Source organism: Maniola jurtina, chromosome 24, assembly GCF_905333055.1.
Source record: "Maniola jurtina chromosome 24, ilManJurt1.1, whole genome shotgun sequence".
In the NCBI taxonomy this organism is placed as follows: domain Eukaryota; kingdom Metazoa; phylum Arthropoda; class Insecta; order Lepidoptera; family Nymphalidae; genus Maniola; species Maniola jurtina.
In genome coordinates, this window is record NC_060052.1 from 6562062 (window position 1) to 6583452 (window position 21391).

A 21391-nucleotide genomic window follows, 5' to 3' on the forward strand; every position below is an offset into this window, starting at 1 on the left:
AAATTTCGTCAGAATCGGTTAAACTGTTGGGCCGTGAAAAGGTAGCAGACAGACAGACAGACACACTTTCGCATTTATAATATTAGTATGGATTTATTCAAGGTCGACCAAAGAGTTTATTTATTCCCAATTTCCAATTGAATTGGTAGGTAATACTGAAATCAACACATGTAGGTCAGGTGAGCTTGGCGGGTTAAAAATAAATAATTAATCAATCTATATGTAATTTATTCATCAATAAGGTATTTAGCTACGTGGTTATGAGTATTATGACAAAAATTGTACAGCCTTTTTTGGCATTTAAGAGGGGTCTCTCCGTCACTCGCTTCATACAAACGTAGTTCCTATTTCATTTGAATATTAAGCAACCAAAGTCCATGAAATTTTACAGACATATTCTAGAAACTAATATCTATGTCTGTGGTTTTCCAGATTTCTGTTAAAATATTCGGTTTCAAAGTTACGCGAAAAATTTACATACAAATCTTTGAGCCCCTGTAATTTTAAAACTACATATGTTTAGAAAAATATAAAACACCACAACCACAGACACAGATATTAGTTTCTAGAATATGTCTGCAAAATTTCATGGACTTTGGTTGCTTAATATTCAAATGAAATTGGAACTACGATTGTATGAAGCGAGTGACGGAGAGAGCCCTCTTAAATGCCAAAAAAGGCTGTACAATTTTTGTTAAAAATGTTGCCAAGTAACTTGTAGACAGTTAAATTATTTATTTCACCCGTAAAAGGAAGCGTTGTGAAAATTAAACATCGAATAATTTCATATTATTTATTTAATTTGTCCATACTTAAACTACTATCACATGGTTACCATGTCACTTATACTTGAGCAAACCACGACTATATTGTTAAAAATTATTAATATCATTAATTACCCCAAAAACTATGACTAAGTTTAAAGTTATACTTATTATTTACAATAATATTTTGAACTTTATTATTATGATCACAATGTAAAAATCAAATGTCACTTTTAAGTAAATAACTTAAGTCATAAATTATTATTAATGGCCGGAATTAATAACATTAATCAATCCTTTAATGTATCGATAAGTTACAGCAACGTTGTTATTAGTCAAAAATTGTATGATCATTGTTTTTTTTTTAAATTACATAACAACATTGCTAAGTAACTTATCGACAAATTACCTACTGATTAATTATTGATTATATTAATTTCAGCCGTAAATCTATAACTAGTAACTATATATAACTAGTTTGTCTGGCCATCACTATATTACGAAAGAATTGAAAACTATTAGGTACGACAGTTAATAAATCAGGAGGTAACAATATATTTTATTGGTAAATAAGTGCTTCCTTGCTGCTTTTTTTTTGACGATTACTAAAAAAACATTAGATAAACTAAATAAATGTACCTACCTAACATGACATCACAATAAATGATTTATCAATCACAAATTAATCACACAAATTAATTCGGTAACTATTTATCGGACTAACTAATTATACCCTAAACTCTTAACACTTATTATTATAAAGGTAAGCACACATAACTTTTACTGAATTAAATTGAGCGTAAGAACTAAAGTCATTTCCAAACAATTACGTAATCGACAGGAATTGTAAAGATCGCAAACTTGTTCTTATTACATTTTACACAAGACTGCAAACGAAAACCCTAACTTACGAGCTGTTTCAGTTAAACCTACCTATACCTACCTATAAAGTTATACATCGCTTGAAATTCCCATAATTTTATTTAAAAAAACCACAGAAGGAAATTTAAATAAAGTCCATAATAATTAACCTAAGGACCGGTGCACATATGGCGGAGCGAAGCGCAGAGCATTTTTTATAGTCAAAGTATTATCGACATTGTCATTGAAATAATATCTAAAACCAATTGTGCATCCGTGCGGATACTCCTGCATCCGCGCGCATTCCCGCGCATTCTCTGGTAGAAATTCGCGTAATGTGTCACGCGATTAGAAAACTTCGCGGGCATGCTCTGCGCTGCGCTCCGCCGCGCTCCGCCATATGTGCGCCGGCCCTTAAAATATCTTCTAGAATATTCTATCAATCTTCAGCCTTTCTTAAACTTGATGAGCAGGATACTAAGCGTGAGATAGACAACTATCCAGATCGAAGTGGAAATGAACCCTGAATACACAGTAGGCACGGTTATAGACCAGCCTCGTTGAAGCATGGACCGAAGAGATTCTGTTGATTTCGTTAGAGGCAGAACGTAGCTGATGTACTGGAGGATGATGTGCATACCTGGAAATTAAATCACACTAATATTATAAAGGCGAAAGTTTGTATGTGTGTGTGTGTGTATGTTTGTTACTCCTTCACGTAAAAACTACTGGACGGATTTGGCTGAAATTCGGAATGGAGATAGATAATATCCTGGATTAGCACATAGGCTACTTTTTATCCCGGAAAACCAAAGAGTTCCCACGGGATTTCGAAAAACCTAAATCCACGCGGACGAAGTCGCGGGCGTCAGCTAGTGGTTGTATAATAGCTAGCTATGAAGGGTCTAACCAAAACGCTAGCAAAAATGAGGACAGGTGACAGTTTGGGGGGTTTAAAGGTCCACCGATTTTGACAAAAGGTAAGTGTAGAGATAGCTTGCAATCCGGGGAACAGCATGGGTTGTTTTTTAATCCAGAAAATCGAAGTTCCCATGGGATTTATAGAAAACTTGAATCCACGCGGGCCAAGCCACGGGTAACATCTATTATCAAGTAACACTAACTACACAGTAACACTAATTACCACGGGTAACATCTATTATCAAGTAACACTAACTACACAGTAACACTAATTACCACGGGTAACATCTATTATAAAATAACACTACTTAGCAATTTAATTTTTTTTATCCCAGAAAATCAAAATTCCTATGGGGTTTATAGAAAACTTAAATCCACGCAGGCCAAGCAACGGGCAGCATCTATTATCAAGTAACACTAACTACTCAACAATTTATAACCCCTCAATAAAAGATGGCGACCTCAAAGTAGATGTTCTGTTTGGCGGTTACTTTCTTTCGAAAAAGATCTGAGTTTATTTTTTATTTATTTATATTTATTAAACTTATACTATACACAGGGTACTTTTATTACATTCAATGCCACAAAAACCACAGTCGGTTTTACCGGGCACTGCGTAAAACTAATAGTAATTAGTCGTACTGCGCCTAAAAAAGTTTTACATCAATTATTAAGTGGTCTGTTACTCTCAAATTGCACCTACAAAAGTTTTGCATTAATTAGGTACCTTCAATAGGCCATATGATTCCACATAGCAACATCATGGGCAAAAATGACCCCAGAGCCAAGTATGTGGCTGTTCTCTCCTTATCACACAGGCAGGATACGACGAAACCTAGAACAAAAGCATAGAATAAACATAAACCACCATCATCACATCGTCGAATCACTTCTAAGCGGCCTCACTGGCGCAGTGAAAGCGCTGTGATCTCATTAGTGGGAGGTTCCGGGTTCGAATTTTATAATTTCTCTACTGGTCTAGTGGGAGGCTTCGGCCGTGGCTAGTTATTACCCTACTGGCAAAGCCGTACCGCCAAGCGATTTAGCGTTCCGATACGAGCCGTATAGGAACCAAAGGAGTATGGGTTATTATAATACCCCTTTTAGGTTAGCCCGCTGCCATCTCAGACTGCATCATCACTTACCACCAGGTGAGATTGCAGTCAAGGGTTATTTATTACATATTAGTATGAATTATAAATACAGGTAAGATCAAAACCCGTGCAAAATCGCAACTACACAGCTAATTAATTAACCTTTCGCTACGTATTTTTTAAATAAAAAGACAAAAGCTAATTTTCATGTGAAAGTACTTTTTGAGCTAAGCATTGTGAAGCCCCAACCACATAGGGCATGGCTTCGTTAGCTGTTGTTAACAAGAGTGTATGTTTTTAGGGTTCCGTAAATCAAATGGAAAAACGGAACCCTTATAGGATCACTTTGTTCTCTGTCTGTCTGTCTGTCGTGTCTGTCAAGAAAACCTATAGGGTACTTCCCGTTGACCTAGAATCATGAAATTTGGCAGGTAGGCAGGTCTTATAGAACTAGTAAAGGAAAAAAAACTCGTGTGGTTACATCACAGAAAAAAAAACTTGTTCATATGATACACTCTAACAAGTAGTGTACCACATGAAAGGGCTTTCTTTACATGTACATTCTAAAACAGATTTTTATTTATTTTTATTCATAATTGTTTTTGATTTATCGTGCTAAATGTTGGAACAAATACCCGAGTACGGAACCCTCGGTGCGCGAGTCTATCTCGTACCTGACCGGGTTTTTTTAGCTTAACCGAGAAGTTTTAATGATACGAGTCGGTTCGCTGGTTGGAAAAAAAATGTTTTTGTATTCTATAGCTGCTGGATGGTTATTTAAAATGGGTCAGACGGTGCAAGCCACCTACCTATACGCGACAGGTTGAAATGGCAATCGAGGAGGAAAAGCCCCGCACACCCGCACAGCCCCCGCGCTAACCCGATGCGGGCGAGTGCGGGTGACGTGCGGGTGTGCGGGGCATCCTCCCAAAATGATACCCCGATTGCCATCTCAACCTGTCGCGGACTGTAGCTTTGTATTGAGATATATACATAAATAAACAAGTGTAAATTAAAAATTTATAACACCCCCGACAAGTGAAGGTAGTAACTAGAAAAGAACTGATAACTTTCAAACGGCTGATCCGATTTTCTTGGATTATAGCTAAGAACACTCTCGATCAAGCCACCTTACAAACAATAAAAGCTAAATTAAAATCGGTTCATTAGTTTAGGAGCTACGATGCCACAGACAGATACACAGATATACAGATACACACGTCAACCTTATAACACTCCTCTTTTTACGGTAAAAGGTTTAAGAGAACCAGAATTTTTTCTCAACGTTTCTGATTTGAACCGCAAAGGTGTGGAATGCCTTTCTGGCGTCCATGTTTCTTGCCAAGTATAAATTGAATACATTCAAGGTGATTAAGAGTAAAACATAGGCATTTTCTAATAAGTGCCCTCCAACCTACCTCAGGTCGGTTATTGGATACTTTCGGTGTTTACATCGTTGAACTGTATAATTCGATGTTACGACAGCAATCGTGCTCTAATTAAATTCTCGGATAACCGCTCCGTATTGAATCTGTGTTCTTCGCGTAGGTTTTGGGAGGACATTCCAATAATTCGTTAAAAATATTCAAATAACCTGCGCTTATAATACTTTTCTAGTTTTAACATCATAACAAGATAAAGTTGAAAACTAAAACCCGGCTGCGATCTTAATAAACGCTGAAATATTATGGTAAAATTGTTTTTCTGTCGCTTGGTATATTTTAATGTTGTAGTACATTTATATTTAAAAACTCAGAATTTTCTCCTCTTTCATTTGACACCTCACTCGGATACAACAGCAAAAAAAAATTTGGAGACCCCCACTTTTTTCATGTAATATCCGTTTGGTAATTTTTTTTCGTATAAAATGTATTCTATGTCACCCGGACCTTTACGACGAATCGATTGAAACCTCATTCATCAAAATCGGCCCAGTAGTTTAGGCGCTACGGTGGAACACACAGAATTTGGATACAAACATACATACCCACATACATACATACACACATACATACATACATCACACTAATATTATGAAGGAGAAAGTTTGTATATGTGTGTGTGTGTGTGTGTGTGTGTGTGTGTATGTTTGTTACTCCTTCACGCAAAAACTACTGGACGGATTGAGCTGAAATTTAGAATGGAGATAGATTATACCCTGGATTAGCACATAGGCTACTTTTTATCCTGGAAAATCAAAGAGTTCCCACGGGAATTTTAAAAAACCTACATCCACGCGAACGAAGTCGCGGGCATCAGCTAGTACTTACATAAAAAAGGACAGGACTTACCGAAAGTCATCCCACACAAGCCATTTATAAGCGTGAGTATGATAACCCACAGCACCGGGCCTCTGATGGTGAGATCGAAGACCAGGAAACCGATGATGAGCACGGTGGCAGTCTGCACCACCATCACTATCATCTGGACTATCACGTGCGCGAACAGGATCTCCGTACCTGAGAAAGAGATAGATAGATAGATAGATAGATAGATAGATAGATAGATAGAAACTCTTTATTGCACACAAAAACACATATAAGGATAACAACACAGTAAGAAGAAAACAGAAAAAAACAATTGTGTGCAAAGGCGGCCTTATTGCTTGGAGCAATCTCTACCAGGCAACCTTTGCTGAAAGGAGAAGAGTTTTTTTTAAATAAGTACTTCTTTATCTCTTTTTTAGGGTTCCGTACCTCAAAAGGAAAAACGGAACCCTTATAGGATCAATTTGTTGTCTGTCTATCTGTCTGTCTGTCGGTCGTGTCTGTCGAGAAACCCTATAGGGTACTTCCCGTTGACCTAGAATCATGAAATTTGGCTACTGCCAAACTACCACGGTTAAATATACGGTAATGTGGTTACATCACAGAAAAAAAAAAATCAAATGTGTTTCAATTTTCAAAGTAAGATAAAGTCCGAGTATGTCAAGTGGGGTATCATGTGAAAGGGCTTTACATGTACATTCTAAAACAGATTTTTATTTATTTTACAACTCTTAAGTATTAGTATAATAAAAAAAAGCTTTCCTTTCTTTCAATAAGCCATAAATAGATAGTTACATCGACAGTGTTTTCGAAAACCTAAAAACTTGAATAAACATTTGCCTTACCCGTAATTCCCGAAACCAATGACCGTTCCAAAATCCCTTCATTCCGTTCCGCCAACATGGATCCTGACGTCAAAGCGACCGCCAAGAAAAAGATGATCCTGAAAGTTATCCCAAAATACGGTTAATCGATGCCTTTGGGAAAACGAACGAACAATATAACGTCATTAGAGATTTTTGTTTCTATTTGTCAAAGTGTTTGTCAAATGAAAATAGAAATAGTAACATTGTGTCGCCAAGTATTTTTAGCAATTCATTTACAATATCATACAAGTGTAAATTAAAAATTTATAACACCCCCGACAAGTGAAGGTTACAATAACTAGAAAAGAGCTGATAACTTTCAAACGGCTGAACCGATTTTCTTGGATTATAGCTAAGAACACTCTCGATCAAGCCACCTTTCAAACAAAAAAACTAAATTAAAATCGGTTCATTAGTTTAGGAGCTACGATGCCACAGACAGATACACAGATACACACGTGAAACCTATAACACCCCTCGTTTTGGGTCGGGGGTTAATAATACTTAATAGCACAATAGTCTCACTGGTCACTCAGCAAACAGGTTTAAATAAATAGCGACTCTTGTTCCAACGCAGTAAGTAAATTGCAATTTTTATTTATTTATTTTAAAGTTTCACAAATGTTAAACTTTAGACCGTAAATAATTATATGAACTTACGTTAGGATAACTCCAGGGCCAGCAAAGTCAGTGAAATTTGGCACTTCTAATCCGAAAATTGGTTCATGAATCTGAAAAAAAGGTTTATCAACTATCAATTATCATCACGATCAACCCATCACTGGCTTACAGAGCACATGTTATGTCTCAGATTGAGAAGACTTTCGGCCATAGTCTTCCACGCTGACCAAGTTCGAATTGGCAGACTTCACACACCTTTGAAAGCATTATGGTAACTCTCAGCCATATTAATTTCCTCACGATGTTTTCCTTCTCCTTTAAACCAAGTGTTTTAAAGTTAGAGGTGCGTGCCCGGGATCGAACCCCCGATTCACAATTTATCAACGTTCTACCTATCAATAGACCCAGGATGAATGGAAGATTGAAAAATCAAAAATAACAATTATTTTATGTAGGAACCTAGGGTCTCTTATGCTACGTCCTTGACTCCCACGGGTTCGGAATGCATATTCTACTGAGAAGTGCTGACAAGAAAGTCAGAAAGTCTTTGGCCAACATTGGGACACATCAGACTTCAAAATATAATTAAACTAGATGTTGCCCGCGACTTCATCCGCGTGGATTAAGGTTTTTTGAAAACCCGGGGGAACTATTTGCTTTTTCGGGATAATAAGTAGCCCATGTCCTTCTCCGGGATGTAAGCTAGCTATGTACCAAATTTCATCAAAATCGCTTGAACTCTTGAGCCGTGAAAAGCTAGCAAACAGACAGACACACTTTCGCATTTATAACATTAAAAGTATAGATAATATTAGTATGGATTAATCGAAAGATTATGGATATATATGGTTGGTATGGATGGATGGTAGTATGGAATAATAAAAATATAGACTGTACTAACAAAGACAGGCATAGAAAGAATTCTGCTTGGTAGGTTACAGATTTCTGCCAAGTGCTGAGTTGCATCCATAAATGCCGTCAGAATGTCTCGATTCAGCATCCATTCCACTTGCTTGTCTGAAACAAATAATATTAATTATTAATAATAATTAATTATTAGTAAATGTATAATATTAATTATTAATTTTGAAAAAAACGGTCAAGTGCGAGTCGGACTCGCATGCGAAGGGTCCCATACCATCGTACAAGATATACCTAACACCTTTATGCAGAACTCTGCAAGTTAATAACGGCCTGCGCCATCTATATGTAATGTCGTGAATTAATTTATTTGTGAACACATTTTAATTTTTTTGTGTGAAATAACCACAAATTCACGGTTTTCGGATGTTTTCCTTTACTTATGCTATAAAACCCATTACCTGCCAGATTTCATGATTCTAAGTCAACGCGAAGTAGGTACCCTATAGGTTTTCTTGACTGACACGACAGACGGACTGACAGATAATAAAGTGATCCTATAAGGGTTCTGTATTTCCTCTTAAGGTATGGAACCCTAAAAATAACAACGCAAAAGAAAAAACTACGAGTTTTTATGCTGGCCCTAAAAAGTGTTATTTTTGGATGATGTTACGGAACCCTTAGTGTGCGAGTTTTTTTATTTTTATTTGAGTGTCTTTGTAGTCATAGCCACGTACAAAAACATGTCCTTTCCCTTATTCACAGAAGCGATACACTGGGAAACCACGATACCGCAAATAAACCTCTCAAAAAATCTTCAAAGGAAGGCTTTTACAAGATTACTAAAAGGCAATTTCGCGGTGTTAAGGGTACCGGCTGAGCCTTTTATCGGTCCCATGGAACCTTAAGGTAATATCGGTGTAACATGTTGAAAGCTATTTTTTTTTTTCACCATGATGACGTAAGAGACTAGAATACTTGATTGATAGGCTGATTTGAACAAGTGTAAATTAATTTATAGCATCCCCGACAAGTGAAGGTTACAGTAACTAGAAAAGAGCTGATAACTTTCAATCAGCTGAACCGATTTTCTTGGATTATAGCTAAGAACACTCTCGATCAAGCCACCTTTTAAACAAAAAAAAAACTAAATTAAAATCGGTTCATTAGTTTAGTTGCTACGATGCCACAGACAGATACACAGATACACACGTCAAACTTATAACACCCCTCTTTTTGGATCGGGGGTTAATACGGTAAAAGGTTTAAGAGAACCAGAATTTTTTAAGTAACATCATAGAAGGGATGTTTTTAGGATTCCGTTCCCAAACGGTGCCAAAGGGACCCTAATACTAGACTTCCACTGTCCGTCTGTCTGTCTGTCCATCCGTATATCAGCGGGCTGCATCTCATGAATAGGTAGAGAAAATAATAGATAGAGAGTTGAAATTTTCACAGAATCTATTGCCTCTATAATACGCACGGCACCCCCTTAGAGCGGTTTCCAGTCAGTTTTACAAAAAAAAACACTCCAAAAAGGCAGAGCACGCCCGCCAGCTAACACCAACACAGACGAAGTCTCCTAAGTATTCTTATGTTAAAACTTTACAATAGGTACCTACTGCTATAAAGTAAAATAATAATAAGTTAGCTCATAAATTATCACACTAATATTATAAAGGCGAAAGTTTGTATGTGTGTGTGTGTGTGTGTGTGTGTGTGTGTGTATGTTTGTTACTCCTTCACGCAAAAACTACTGGACGGATTTGGCTGAAATTTGGAATGGAGATAGATAATATCCTGGATTAGCACATAGGCTACTTTTTATCCCGGAAAATCAAAGAGTTCCCACGGGATTTTGAAAAACCTAAATCCACGCGGGCGAAGTCGCGGGCATCGGCTAGTACAAAATATGCCTAAATGCCTCTAAATAAGAATATTGAAGAAACTGCGGGGATTTCCCAACAATCTCGTTTATATGCAAATTAAAGGTATCTTTTTTTTGACTTCTTCGAGCAATGTTGTTATTCTCTCAAACCACAGCCTCGCTTTTAACAATGACGTAGTTAGTGACGATATTTAATATCATATTTTGCGATAAATGTAGTTAAATGATAGAAAAGAAGTATGATAAAAAATATAAAAATAAAAATAGAACAGAAATAGAAAGAATGAAATAAAAAGAAAATATAAAATGTGTGGTGATTACTAAATGCTGAAGAAAGAGACGAATTTACATAAATACGAATTCATAACTATTACGAAATAATAGAAAAAATTAAATTAAAAATTTTAAAAAACCTCCGACACAAAAACCTCTAAAAAGAAAAAAAAAATAAGTAAGAATGTATTGGCCATTTAAGTTTAATCTAATTAGTAAAGTTTTTATCCAAGCGCTCGTCACGTAAGGGGACTGCTAAAGGTAACAGAAACAGCTTTGAAAGTCATCTGTTTTAGAAAGAGTAGTTTCTGTCATCTTTAGCGATCCCCCGACGCGACGACCGACGCAAGGACGCAAGGACAAAGGGGACGCGACATTACTTATTAGATACGATAGGATAACTAGTACTGCCACAAATAGTAGTAGTAATAATAGGCACTTACTGGGATGGTCCCAATTTCTGTTTTATGTAAAATTGTTCTGCCGAAATATGTAAATATTTGTGTATTATATTTTGTATGATTGTGGGATATTTTTCGACGGCGAACTAAACGACGAACACTGCTTTTCACGTAATAACATGTTAGAAGCTACGTATGTTTAGATTTCAGCTTAAAATCCCCATGTAAGCGTATTTGGAATGTGCATACATTGGCTTAATTCCCAACATTCACTGGATTTTGTTAAGGATTTTTCTTTTAGTATTCTGCACAGGATTTGGTTATTTATGTAAAGTATACGTTCCCAAAAATACCCTTATAGCTCAAGAGCTTATGCGCAATTTCGACGAAGTGTTTGATAAATAAATAAAACTCCCGTCAAGTGCGAGTCGGACTTCACTCTTTTTGGGGTTCCGTAGGTACATATTTTGCGTGTGCGAAATATATCTTTTCGAGCTAGAACATCGCAGCAAACCGTGAAAAAACAAGTGTAAATTAAAAATTTATAACACCCCCGACAAGTGAAGGTTACAGTAACTAGAAAAGAGCTGATAACTTTCAAACGGCTGAACCGATTTTCTTGGATTATAGCTAAGAACACTCTCGATCAAGCCACCTTTCAAACAAAAACAAACTAAATTAAAATCGGTTCATTAGTTTAGGAGCTACGATGCTACAGACAGATACACAGATACACACGTCAAACTTATAACACTCTTTTTGGGTCGGGGGTTAAAAATCCAAATAATATTCGTTTGTTTTGGTCACAGCTTACAAACTATTTTATTGTCTCTAACCAATAACAAATATGTTTAAAAAAAAACAATTTCAAAAAAACAAATTCAATTCAAAAATATAGTTCCCTTTGTGATTGGTTGGTGGCTCAAAATGGTTAGCGCCTACTTCTTTCGGTGGATAAAGTATACTGCTTACCTACCCTGATTCCGAACCTGTGCACGCCAATCCTGATTGCCAATTTTCCGGGTAGGAATTCTGACTGTAACATGCCCATGTCTTCACAGACAGACAGATTTGGGTCAGGTCTTGTTCAAGATGACTTGCTATACGTCTAGGGTTTAACTTTGAAATTCCAATTATCTATCTGATTTCTAGTTCGATTTCTTGGCTATCTTGGCTGCACTTAAATCGAAAAGATAAGGATCAGGACTTATTGCTAAGTGATGGCGCGAATTTTTTGGAGAGCAATTAATTATTTTTATTTTTCGCATTTATTCATCCTCTGGTATGGTGGCAAAGACCTTGCTAATGCGAATTTTACTCTAAAATACGAAAATGGTAAATAAAAATATTTGTGTTAGCCATAAATTTCGTAAAAAAAACCTATTTGTAGCATCTGCTAAACCAAATCATGTATAGTGTTCGCCTCATAATTAACAATGGCTCTAAAATCAATGGTGCCCACCCTTTCTCAATAAGTCTTTTGCTATCCTTTTCCACAGGGAGCATTATGAAAAGGATAGCAATTCATAGAGCTGCCATTTTAGTGTAGAGATTGTGTACAATTTATAGTTTTCTATCTATTTATTTATTAAAAGCTGAAATACACCGACTGCGTAAGCGTAGACTTAGACGTGCATGAGCGCGCGTACCATTGCGTTGTAAGGAACTGTATGAGACATGGCATACCGCTTGCGTGGCGTGACCGTTCGCGTAGACGTAATGCGTGCAGTTACGCATTGCAGATTTATAGACATCCTAAAAAGCCTAGTGGTTAGAACGTCCGCCTCCTAATCGGTGGTTCGATCCCGGGCACGCACCACTAACTTTTCAGTTATGTGCGTTTTAAGCAATTAAATATCACTTTCTTTAACGGTGAAGGAAAACATCGTGAGGAAACCTGCATGTCTGAGAGTTCTCCATGTTCTCAAAGGTGTGTGAAGTCTGCCAATCCGCATTGGGCCAGCGTGGCAGACTATGGCCTAGACCCTTCTCATTCTGAAAGGAGACCCGTACTCAGTAGTGGGGCGGAAATGGGTTGATCACACAAGACACCCTAAAATAGAGCGCGCTTCACACAATAACTTCAATCCAACGCTTTGAACTCACCAGTGTCGTCCATATGGACTTGTATGTCAGAGGTCATAATGGTGTAGCTGTCCACGTGTCTGGGATCCCTCATCCTCTCCTGTAGACTGGTGGAGAAGTTGGCAGGGAAGACCAGAACCACTCGCGCACTCCCTCTCTCTGCTTCTGCCAGTGCTATGCTTTCTGATGGGTATGTTATCTGTAGAAAAAGAGTGAATTTAGTTTTTGACCCTATTTTTTATGATAGCGGGTGGATATACATATAAAAAACCTTAGAATAAAAACCTTAAAAAACCTTGCGCAGTTCACATGCAGTAGAGGTGAAACCTTCAGAAAAATAAACTTCAAGAGAACGAGGTGAATGCAGAGTATCAGGCGTTCGATAAAATGTATTCTATATTATTCTGCCGCAAGCTAAATGCTATAGATAGAGATCAAAGAAGTTTTTTAACTAAACAGGAAGTGTATTGAAAATTACTCCAAAAATGATAATAAACATATAATGTTTACCTGTTTGAAAATTAAACAGATCAGTTTCACTCAATCGGAAGTAGTCTCGCTTAGAAGAAATCTCGCTTGCGAAATCCCTCAAAACATAATTAAAATGTACAACGTTTATAAGTAACTAGAGGATACCCACGACTTCGTCCGCGTTGATTTAGGTTTTTAAAGATCCCGTGATTTTCTGGGATGAAAAGTTGCCTATGTCAATTACAGGGACGCAAGCTACCTCGGTACCAAACATACAAATCGGTTAAATAGATGGATTTTTAGGAATCCCGTGGGAACTCTTTGATTTTCCCGGATAAAAAGTAGCCTGTGTCCATCCCCAGGATATAAGCTAACTCTACACCGAATTTCGTCAGAATCGGTGAAACTGTTGGGCCGTGAAAAGGTAGCAGACAGACAGACAGACAGACACTTTCGCATTTATAATATTAGTATGGATTCACTCCAGCATTCACCGCATTTACACAAAATCATAAATAGGGACAGTTGTTTAAAGGATTATGAATTATGATTTAATTTTGTGGCTCCCTTCCTCCCGTTGGTATCATAAATTCACCGAGTACTGTCCCGTTTTGTAATTAAAATGTTTACAGCTTCCTTTGACTTCCTTGTTATAAATCACTAATAAACATTTTTGTTGTACTCATAAGAGTTATGGTTAGACATAATTTTAATGTATCAGTACTCGGCAGTATTCTTTTTATTGTGTTAAACAGCACTAAAACCCGGACTACTACCAGCGAACCGCCGACAGATAGCGATAGATACAGTGAAATTGTTTATCTGTCGCTTGGTGTATTCAAAATTCAAATTCAAAATATTTTTATTCAATTAAACTTTTACAAGTGCTTTTGAATCGTCAAAATAATCTACCACTGGTTCGGAATGCCGTTCCTACCGAGAAGAACCAGCAAGAAACTCGGCGGTTGCTCTTTTATAAGTGTTCTTGAAATCTTAACATTGTACTATATTTATACTTATGAACTAAATTTTTTTCCTCTTTCATTGGTATCCCACTCGATACAATAGCAAAAAAAATTTGGAGACCTCGACTTTTTGGATTCCCTCTTTTAGATTTCGTTTTTTGGATTTTGGATCCATCAGGTCGATTATTTTCGTATAAAGTGTATCATATGTCACCCGGACTATAATAACGAAAAGATTGACACCTCATTCATCAAAATCGGCTCTGTAGTTTAGACACTATGATGGAACACACATAAATACAAATCTACATACTACTAAAATCATAACCCGTCCTTTTGGCTTTGCCGTAGTCGGGTGATATAACAAACTTACCAAATTACTCTGCCTTTGAGACAGAAAGTCCAAATATCGACAGCTGAATCTCGTCAAATTCCAATCCCAGGTCTCGGGATCTTGAGGGCAGTTGTTCTTATCGTAAGAGCACAGCGCATTGGTGTCGTTGACGTCAACTTCGTAATTCACCACTGCTATTGGCAGGCCAACGGGGTAATGGCCAATGGCCAGGCAGAAGAGGAACATTTGTGATATCGGTAGACCTATGATGAATGACAGCAGCCTATGAAAAAAAAAACAGTTTTGTGAAATTGGCGAATTAACTCTGAATTTAAACCGAACAATCCTACAGGAAGTAGGAACAAGACCACAAAGATTAATTGAGCAAGGTCTAAGAATAAGTTTGAGTGTTTTGTTATATTTATTTTGGGAAATAAAGGCTTATTTATTTATTTACTAGAGGATGCTCGCGACTTCGTCCGCGTGGATTCAGATTTTTATAGATCCCGTGGGAACTGTTTGATTATTCGAGATAAAATGTTGCCTATTTCGATTACAGGGACGCAAACGACTTCGATACCAAACATACGTAAATCGGCTAAGTGGATGGGTCTTTAGGAATCCCGCGGGAACTCTTTGAATTTCCGGGATAAAAAGTAGCCTATGTCAGTCCCCGGGATATAAGCTAGCCCTGTACCAAATTTTGTCAGAATCGGTTACACTGTTGGGCCGTGAAAAGGTAGTAGACAGACAGACAGACAGACACACTTACGCATTTATAATATTAGTATGGATTTTAATTTTTTGTAATAAAAAATACTTTACCCAAAATTCCTGAACAGACTCCAAAAGTTCTTCCAAACCAGTGCCTGCATGTGATGCATCTTCATTGGCTTAATCCTCTCGAGTAAGCCCCTTGGAGGTTTCTCTTCTGGAGGTAAAGCTTCTACCACGGCTGGTTCTGCGATGGCACCCCTACCCTTGCTGGTCATGGATACGTTGTCTCCAAATTCTCCAGAGATTTCTCCGATCTCTGGATCTTCGATGTCTACTGTTGGGTCCTGATGAGGAAAATGTCATATTTTTAATGTATTTATGAATTAGAAGAGTAAAATATGATTTTAAGATTTTTAACTGGTGGTAAACGTTTGATGGATTCCTACGTACTATGTGTTTCACAAAAGTGGCGATAGATGGGTTGGATAGTACTAACACGCAAAGAATCTATACTACACTAGCGGCACGCTATGATGGCCGGTTTGACACATTACAATAGTGATGTGGAATGTCAATTTATTCTCGAACAAAAAACAATTAAGTTTTGTTTTTGTACCTGATTAAATAGGTTTAATAAAACAAAAATGTATATGTTTATTTAATTTATTTGAACGAACTGAATATTTGAACGAAAATGAATATACATACTTTATATGCACACAAGAAACATATGAATACAAAAGATACCAAAAAAGGTGCCACAAAAGGCCATAATTAATCAGATTCGTCCATACTACTATTTTCACTGTCGTCACTGCTATCATCACATACATTAATAATTATATGTTCGTTTTCTATAATATTATCTATTTTCACATCTCTTTCATAATCTTCCCTTATTAATTTAACAGTTCTATTCACAACCTTTTCCCAGTCTCCTTTAGTCACATGTTCACAAGCTTCTTCTAATAATTTTAGCATTTTTTTTGTGGTAAATGGGGGTTCTGTATTGTGTCTTGCAGCATATCCCTTAATTTGAGCCCACACCAACTCAATCGCATTATACTCACAATGGTAAGGCGGTAACCGTATAACTCTGTGCCCATCATAGACCTATGATTTTTCGCTTCGCTCAAAGACTGACAAAGTGAGGGAGCGAGAGTAGTTAGATAAGACACACTGCCGCGAGCGAAAGCGAGATAGCGAAACAAGATGCCGATAAGTCATTGTTTACGTGAGTATCGGTCCTTATGAGTTCGGCCTGTTCCAAGTCGAGGTGATTTTTTGCATTTACTAAATAATTTTACGATTAAAACGTAAAATCTATGTCCTGCCACCATGGTGTCTTGTTCAGTGAGCGAATGTGACGTTACAAGACGTTATAATCCGCGTAAATACACGTTTCACAGGTAATTACTGATTATTTATACTAATTGTTTATAATCATTATTTCGTCATTTGTTGTTTGAAAATTAGGCAAAATAACTATTGGAAGCTTAGATGATAGGTTTCCCTTAAGACTTATCATCAAATTACATTGCTAAATGAAGAATTTTTGGATATTTTGTGTAAAATTTAAAAACGTTTGGTTACGATAGGGATTGACAAAGTGATGACGTCACAAGTATCGATAGTCGATAATCGTGTCCGCCGGTAGGTTTGATGTGATAGGCTTAAGCTGTCTGTCTGTCTGTCTGTCAAGAAACCTATAGGGTACTTCCCGTTGACCTATAATCATGAAAGGCAGGCAGGTAGATCTTATAGCACAAATACTGGAATAAATCTGAAAACTGTCAATTTGTGTTTACACCATTTAAAAAAAAATTAAAATATGTTTCAATTTTCAAAGTAAGATAACTATACCGAGTGAGGTATCATATTATGAAAGGGCTTTACCTGTATATTCTAAAACAGATTTTTATTTATTTTTATGCATAATAGTTTTTGATTTATCATCGTGCAAAATGTTTAAAAAAATACCCGAGTACGGAACCCTCAGTGCGCGAGTCTGACTCACACTTGGCCGGTTTTCCTTTTTATTTGGTGTGACTTAGATTTCATATACAGGGTTATGGGTAATCCGTACATTACTGTATTTAAGTGCTTATCGGGGAGGTCATTAGCTATGAATTGAGCGCCATATATGTATATTATTTATTTTTATTGACTTGTCACTTAGACATTATACCAGTGTTATTGTATTTAAAAAATAGAGGTGGAAAACTAACAAATTCCGGTAATTTTTATGAAAATCCCAAAACACGCAGAAACATCCATACTTACGCATTTTTATTCTTGACAACGTGATATACATATAGATTATTATAAATTGCTTATTTGTAGTAGCTGCACCAAGTCATTTCATTAATAAATAATAATTTGTTACCCAGCTTTAGCTTTGTTGCTATTTGTGTATTTGAAATGTATTTGATTTTTTAAGATTATAAGATACTGTTTACTTCACGTCGTTAAACTAACTCATTAGTGTCCTATGATTTCGCCAGTAAGACTATCGATAATACAATGCTACAGTCAAGACAACTCTATTTCACGCACACATTTACGTTTCATTTTTTGTAACACCGGTAATCTGTCATTGTTGATCTAGTACATACTAAATTTATGGTGCCCATGTTCTAATGCTATTTCGTCAATGACGTATCGGATCTTGGTTGGTTTGTTTTCTTTTAAAAGACGTACTAATTCCGCTTTTAACATATTCATGTTTGCATCTACGCCATTTTTACGAAGCCATGCGACGATATCAGCTTTCTTTTGGGATTGGGCAGGTGGCTTGTCAATTTGCATCGAGTGGTATGGGGCGTTGTCCATAATTATAATAGATGGTTCAGGGAGGCTACACAACATTGAGGTAAACCATTCAGTAAACTTTTCTCCATTCATGTCTTCATGATAGTCTCCAGTGGTTTTTGACGCAAAAGCCATGAGAGAACCTTCGACAAACCCGTTGATGGTTCCGGCGTGACAAATTATAAGTCGCGATCCTTTTCCTACAGGAACTTTGGAAGTAGATGCTGCTGTGTCATCGTTCCAAGAACGGCCTACAGTATGGTTAGCATTAAGCCATGTTTCATCCAAGAACACAACATTTTGCCAATTTTTGATTTCTTTCACTTGCCGTAAAAAAGTATACCTTGCCATCGCTATATCAAATCTTTCCATCAATATTTTGCGTTTGTTACATTTTTTGTATCGAAATCCAATGGTCTTCAAAATCTTCGTTAAAGAACTTTCCCCACCGAAGAATAATCCAGCTTCCTTCAGTGAATGCACCAACTTTTTTCTTGTTGGATACTCCTTCTGTAAATAGTAGCCGTAAACATGTCTTCGGATAGCATCGGCATCAAAGCTATCGATGCCTACGACTGGTTTTGCTCGTTTTCTCTTTTTTGGTGTGTGAAGTTTATTTTCTTCTGTGCCAGTCTCGCCATATTTTTTTTTAGTTATCCGTCTAACAGTTCGTTGTCCAATATTAAGCGCATCAGCTACGCGTTCAACCACTGACGTTATAGGTAAAATTGGCCCTCCATTTTGAGCTTCACGATCGAAATAGTTACGAAGGCGTATTACGAACTCACGTGTCTGACTATTTAGAACAGTTCTCTGCGTACGTTCGGTCATATCGACGAAATCCACAACAAAGGGCTTGAACAGAGTCCAAATTAACGAGCAAGGGTCAACAGTAATGCAGTATCAATATTTGAAATCCAAAGCCAGGTCAAAACTATATCACAATCGCATTGCACTGACAGTTTATACTTTTCGAAGCAACGTCAATTCGAAACTGCTTTGTTTTGCATTGAGCATTGACGCGAGTTTGCCGGAGGTAGTAGTTGTGCTAGCCAGCGATCCTATGTGACGATCGTATTAGATTCCATTTTTAAAAATTTATTGATATTTTTTTGCGATTTCAGAGGTTTGTCCACATAGTGAAAATTGTTCATATTCACAAGTACATTCACCCCTTAAATGGTGCAAACTGATTTTTCTACACTTGTATACATTTAAGAAATCAATTTAATAAATAAATTTTGAGTCCTAAACCTAAAACTACATTCGATAAAATTTATGAATCTCTGCACATCACTATCGTCAATAAAGTAATACAATTATTTCCTTCAAAGTCGTTATCAATTAATACGGAACTTCATGAGCGGACAAACGTCAAACCGGCCATCATAGCGTGCCGCTAGTTTAATAAATAAAATTGGAGTGTCTGTCTGTAATTTCGAAATAACTACCTCATATTAAGCTCATATGGTTATTTGAACGATACCATAATTGAATCACACGTTTTTAAAATTTTTGTCTGTCTGTCTGTCTGTCTGTCTGTCTGTCTGTTTGAAAAGGCTAATCCTTGGAACGGCTGAACCGATTTTGACGGGACTTTCACAGGCAAGTAGAGGATTGACCAGGGCGTAACATAGGCTACTTTTTTAACCGACTTTCAAAAAGGGAGTTGTGTTTTTCTACCTATGTACACAGAAATCTCCGAGATTTCTGAACCGATTTGCGTCATTTCTTTTTTAATCGATAGAGGAACTTTGCGACATTGTTTCATAAAAAATTTGGGGTCCAACTCCTCAATCCTGATGCTGCAGGGGATCTGACCAATCCACGCGGGCGAAGCTGCGGGCATCAGCTAGTTATATATATAAATAGTGGTATGTACCCGTTATCTATATTATTATATGATAGGTATGTCGCTAAAACACGAAAAAGCCTAAAATCATAAATATCCTTTTTTTTCTCTCTCGTCTGGCTTTACAAAAATGAGCCAATGTCAAGTTTGTAGTTATTTGTAACAAGTTAGTTAAACTATACATACAAGTATGGACCCCGTCTTTGCCGGCGCCCGCCGACACACGGACGGCACCCCCTTAGAGCGCTTTCCAGTCAGTTTTAACAAAAAAAAAAACACTCCAAGAAGGCAGAGCACGCCCGCCAGCTAACACCAACACAGACGAAGTCCATCATAAATATTACTTGCTCTAACGGTGAAGGAAAAAATCGTAACGAAACCTGCATGCTTGAGAGTTCTGGGTAATATTCTTCAATGGGTTGAGATGATAAAGTACCTTGCAGTCGGTCTTCTAACTTAAAACATATTACTATCGATCAGAACTTGGAAACGCAAAGATATTTCAGACTGGTGCAAAATCCCGACCGCTTTTAAATGCATTTACATCTAAAATAGAATTACCATATTTCTGAATTCATGAGGTCTTAAGAATTTGAATAATCCTTGTAAGTCCTTGTTTAATTGTCGCGCAATTAGAATATATTTTTTTGCTTTTAAAAACTGTGTCAGGAATGGTGTTGTTAGGTCTTTGACCAATGACCTGTAGTATCCTACGTACTAAATGGGTCATCCAGAACATAATATTTTGCGGGCTGCAACTTGCTTATGTACTGCTTTGACAGCTTGTTAGAACACAATTTTTGTTCTTTGTTGGATCGTTGTTCCTCACGTTTTGTTCTGAGTGATCCATCTAAAACGTAGTACATAAGGGTCATTGCCTCTTTCATACGTTATCTAAGCAGGTAGGTTGAGATGGCACCAACTTTTACTTCACTGTGAAGAAACAACTGGGCGTAAGTGGCGGGAACTGATAACTTGAAGAAAAGATCTGATAACTTGAAGAACACCTCTAATAACTTGAAGAACACATCTGATAACTTGAAGAACACATCTGATAACTTGAAGAACACATCTGATAACTTGAAGAACACATCTGATAACTTGAAAAATACATTTTCCAGATTCTTTATTGTACCGCCTTATCAGCTCTATCGGTGACTCTTTTGTTACGAATTTTTACACTACCTTCTTTAACGGTGTTTTACCTTCGTCACCTTCCATCAGGTGAGCTCGCAATCAAGGGCTCTAAAGAAGTTAACTTACAGGAATAGCCGAAATCTCAACTCTTTCTACCATCATCATCATCAGCAAGGATTCTGGACCAGCGCCGCTTGCCTCT

At 37.0% G+C, this 21391-nt stretch overlaps 1 protein-coding gene across 2 annotated transcripts in view; it reads right to left on the bottom strand.

Moving 5' to 3' along the window:
* Positions 1 to 779: 779 nt before the first annotated feature.
* LOC123877783 (ABC transporter G family member 20) overlaps positions 780 to 21391 on the bottom strand; it is a 57653-nt gene continuing 37041 nt past the window's right edge. The window contains exons 8-17 of one of the 2 annotated variants that reach the window (XM_045924670.1): positions 15498 to 15733; positions 14712 to 14955; positions 12924 to 13101; positions 8296 to 8411; positions 7434 to 7504; positions 6753 to 6850; positions 5932 to 6099; positions 3274 to 3381; positions 2039 to 2265; positions 780 to 1795 (exon numbers count right to left, since the gene is read on the bottom strand). In XM_045924670.1, the coding sequence (XP_045780626.1) occupies positions 2072 to 2265; positions 3274 to 3381; positions 5932 to 6099; positions 6753 to 6850; positions 7434 to 7504; positions 8296 to 8411; positions 12924 to 13101; positions 14712 to 14955; positions 15498 to 15733 (1413 nt within the window). In that variant the 3' untranslated portion in view covers positions 780 to 1795; positions 2039 to 2071. Of the gene's footprint in view, positions 2266 to 3273; positions 3382 to 5931; positions 6100 to 6752; positions 6851 to 7433; positions 7505 to 8295; positions 8412 to 12923; positions 13102 to 14711; positions 14956 to 15497; positions 15734 to 21391 lie in introns of both variants that reach the window. The other variant, XM_045924669.1, reaches the window with a different exon arrangement.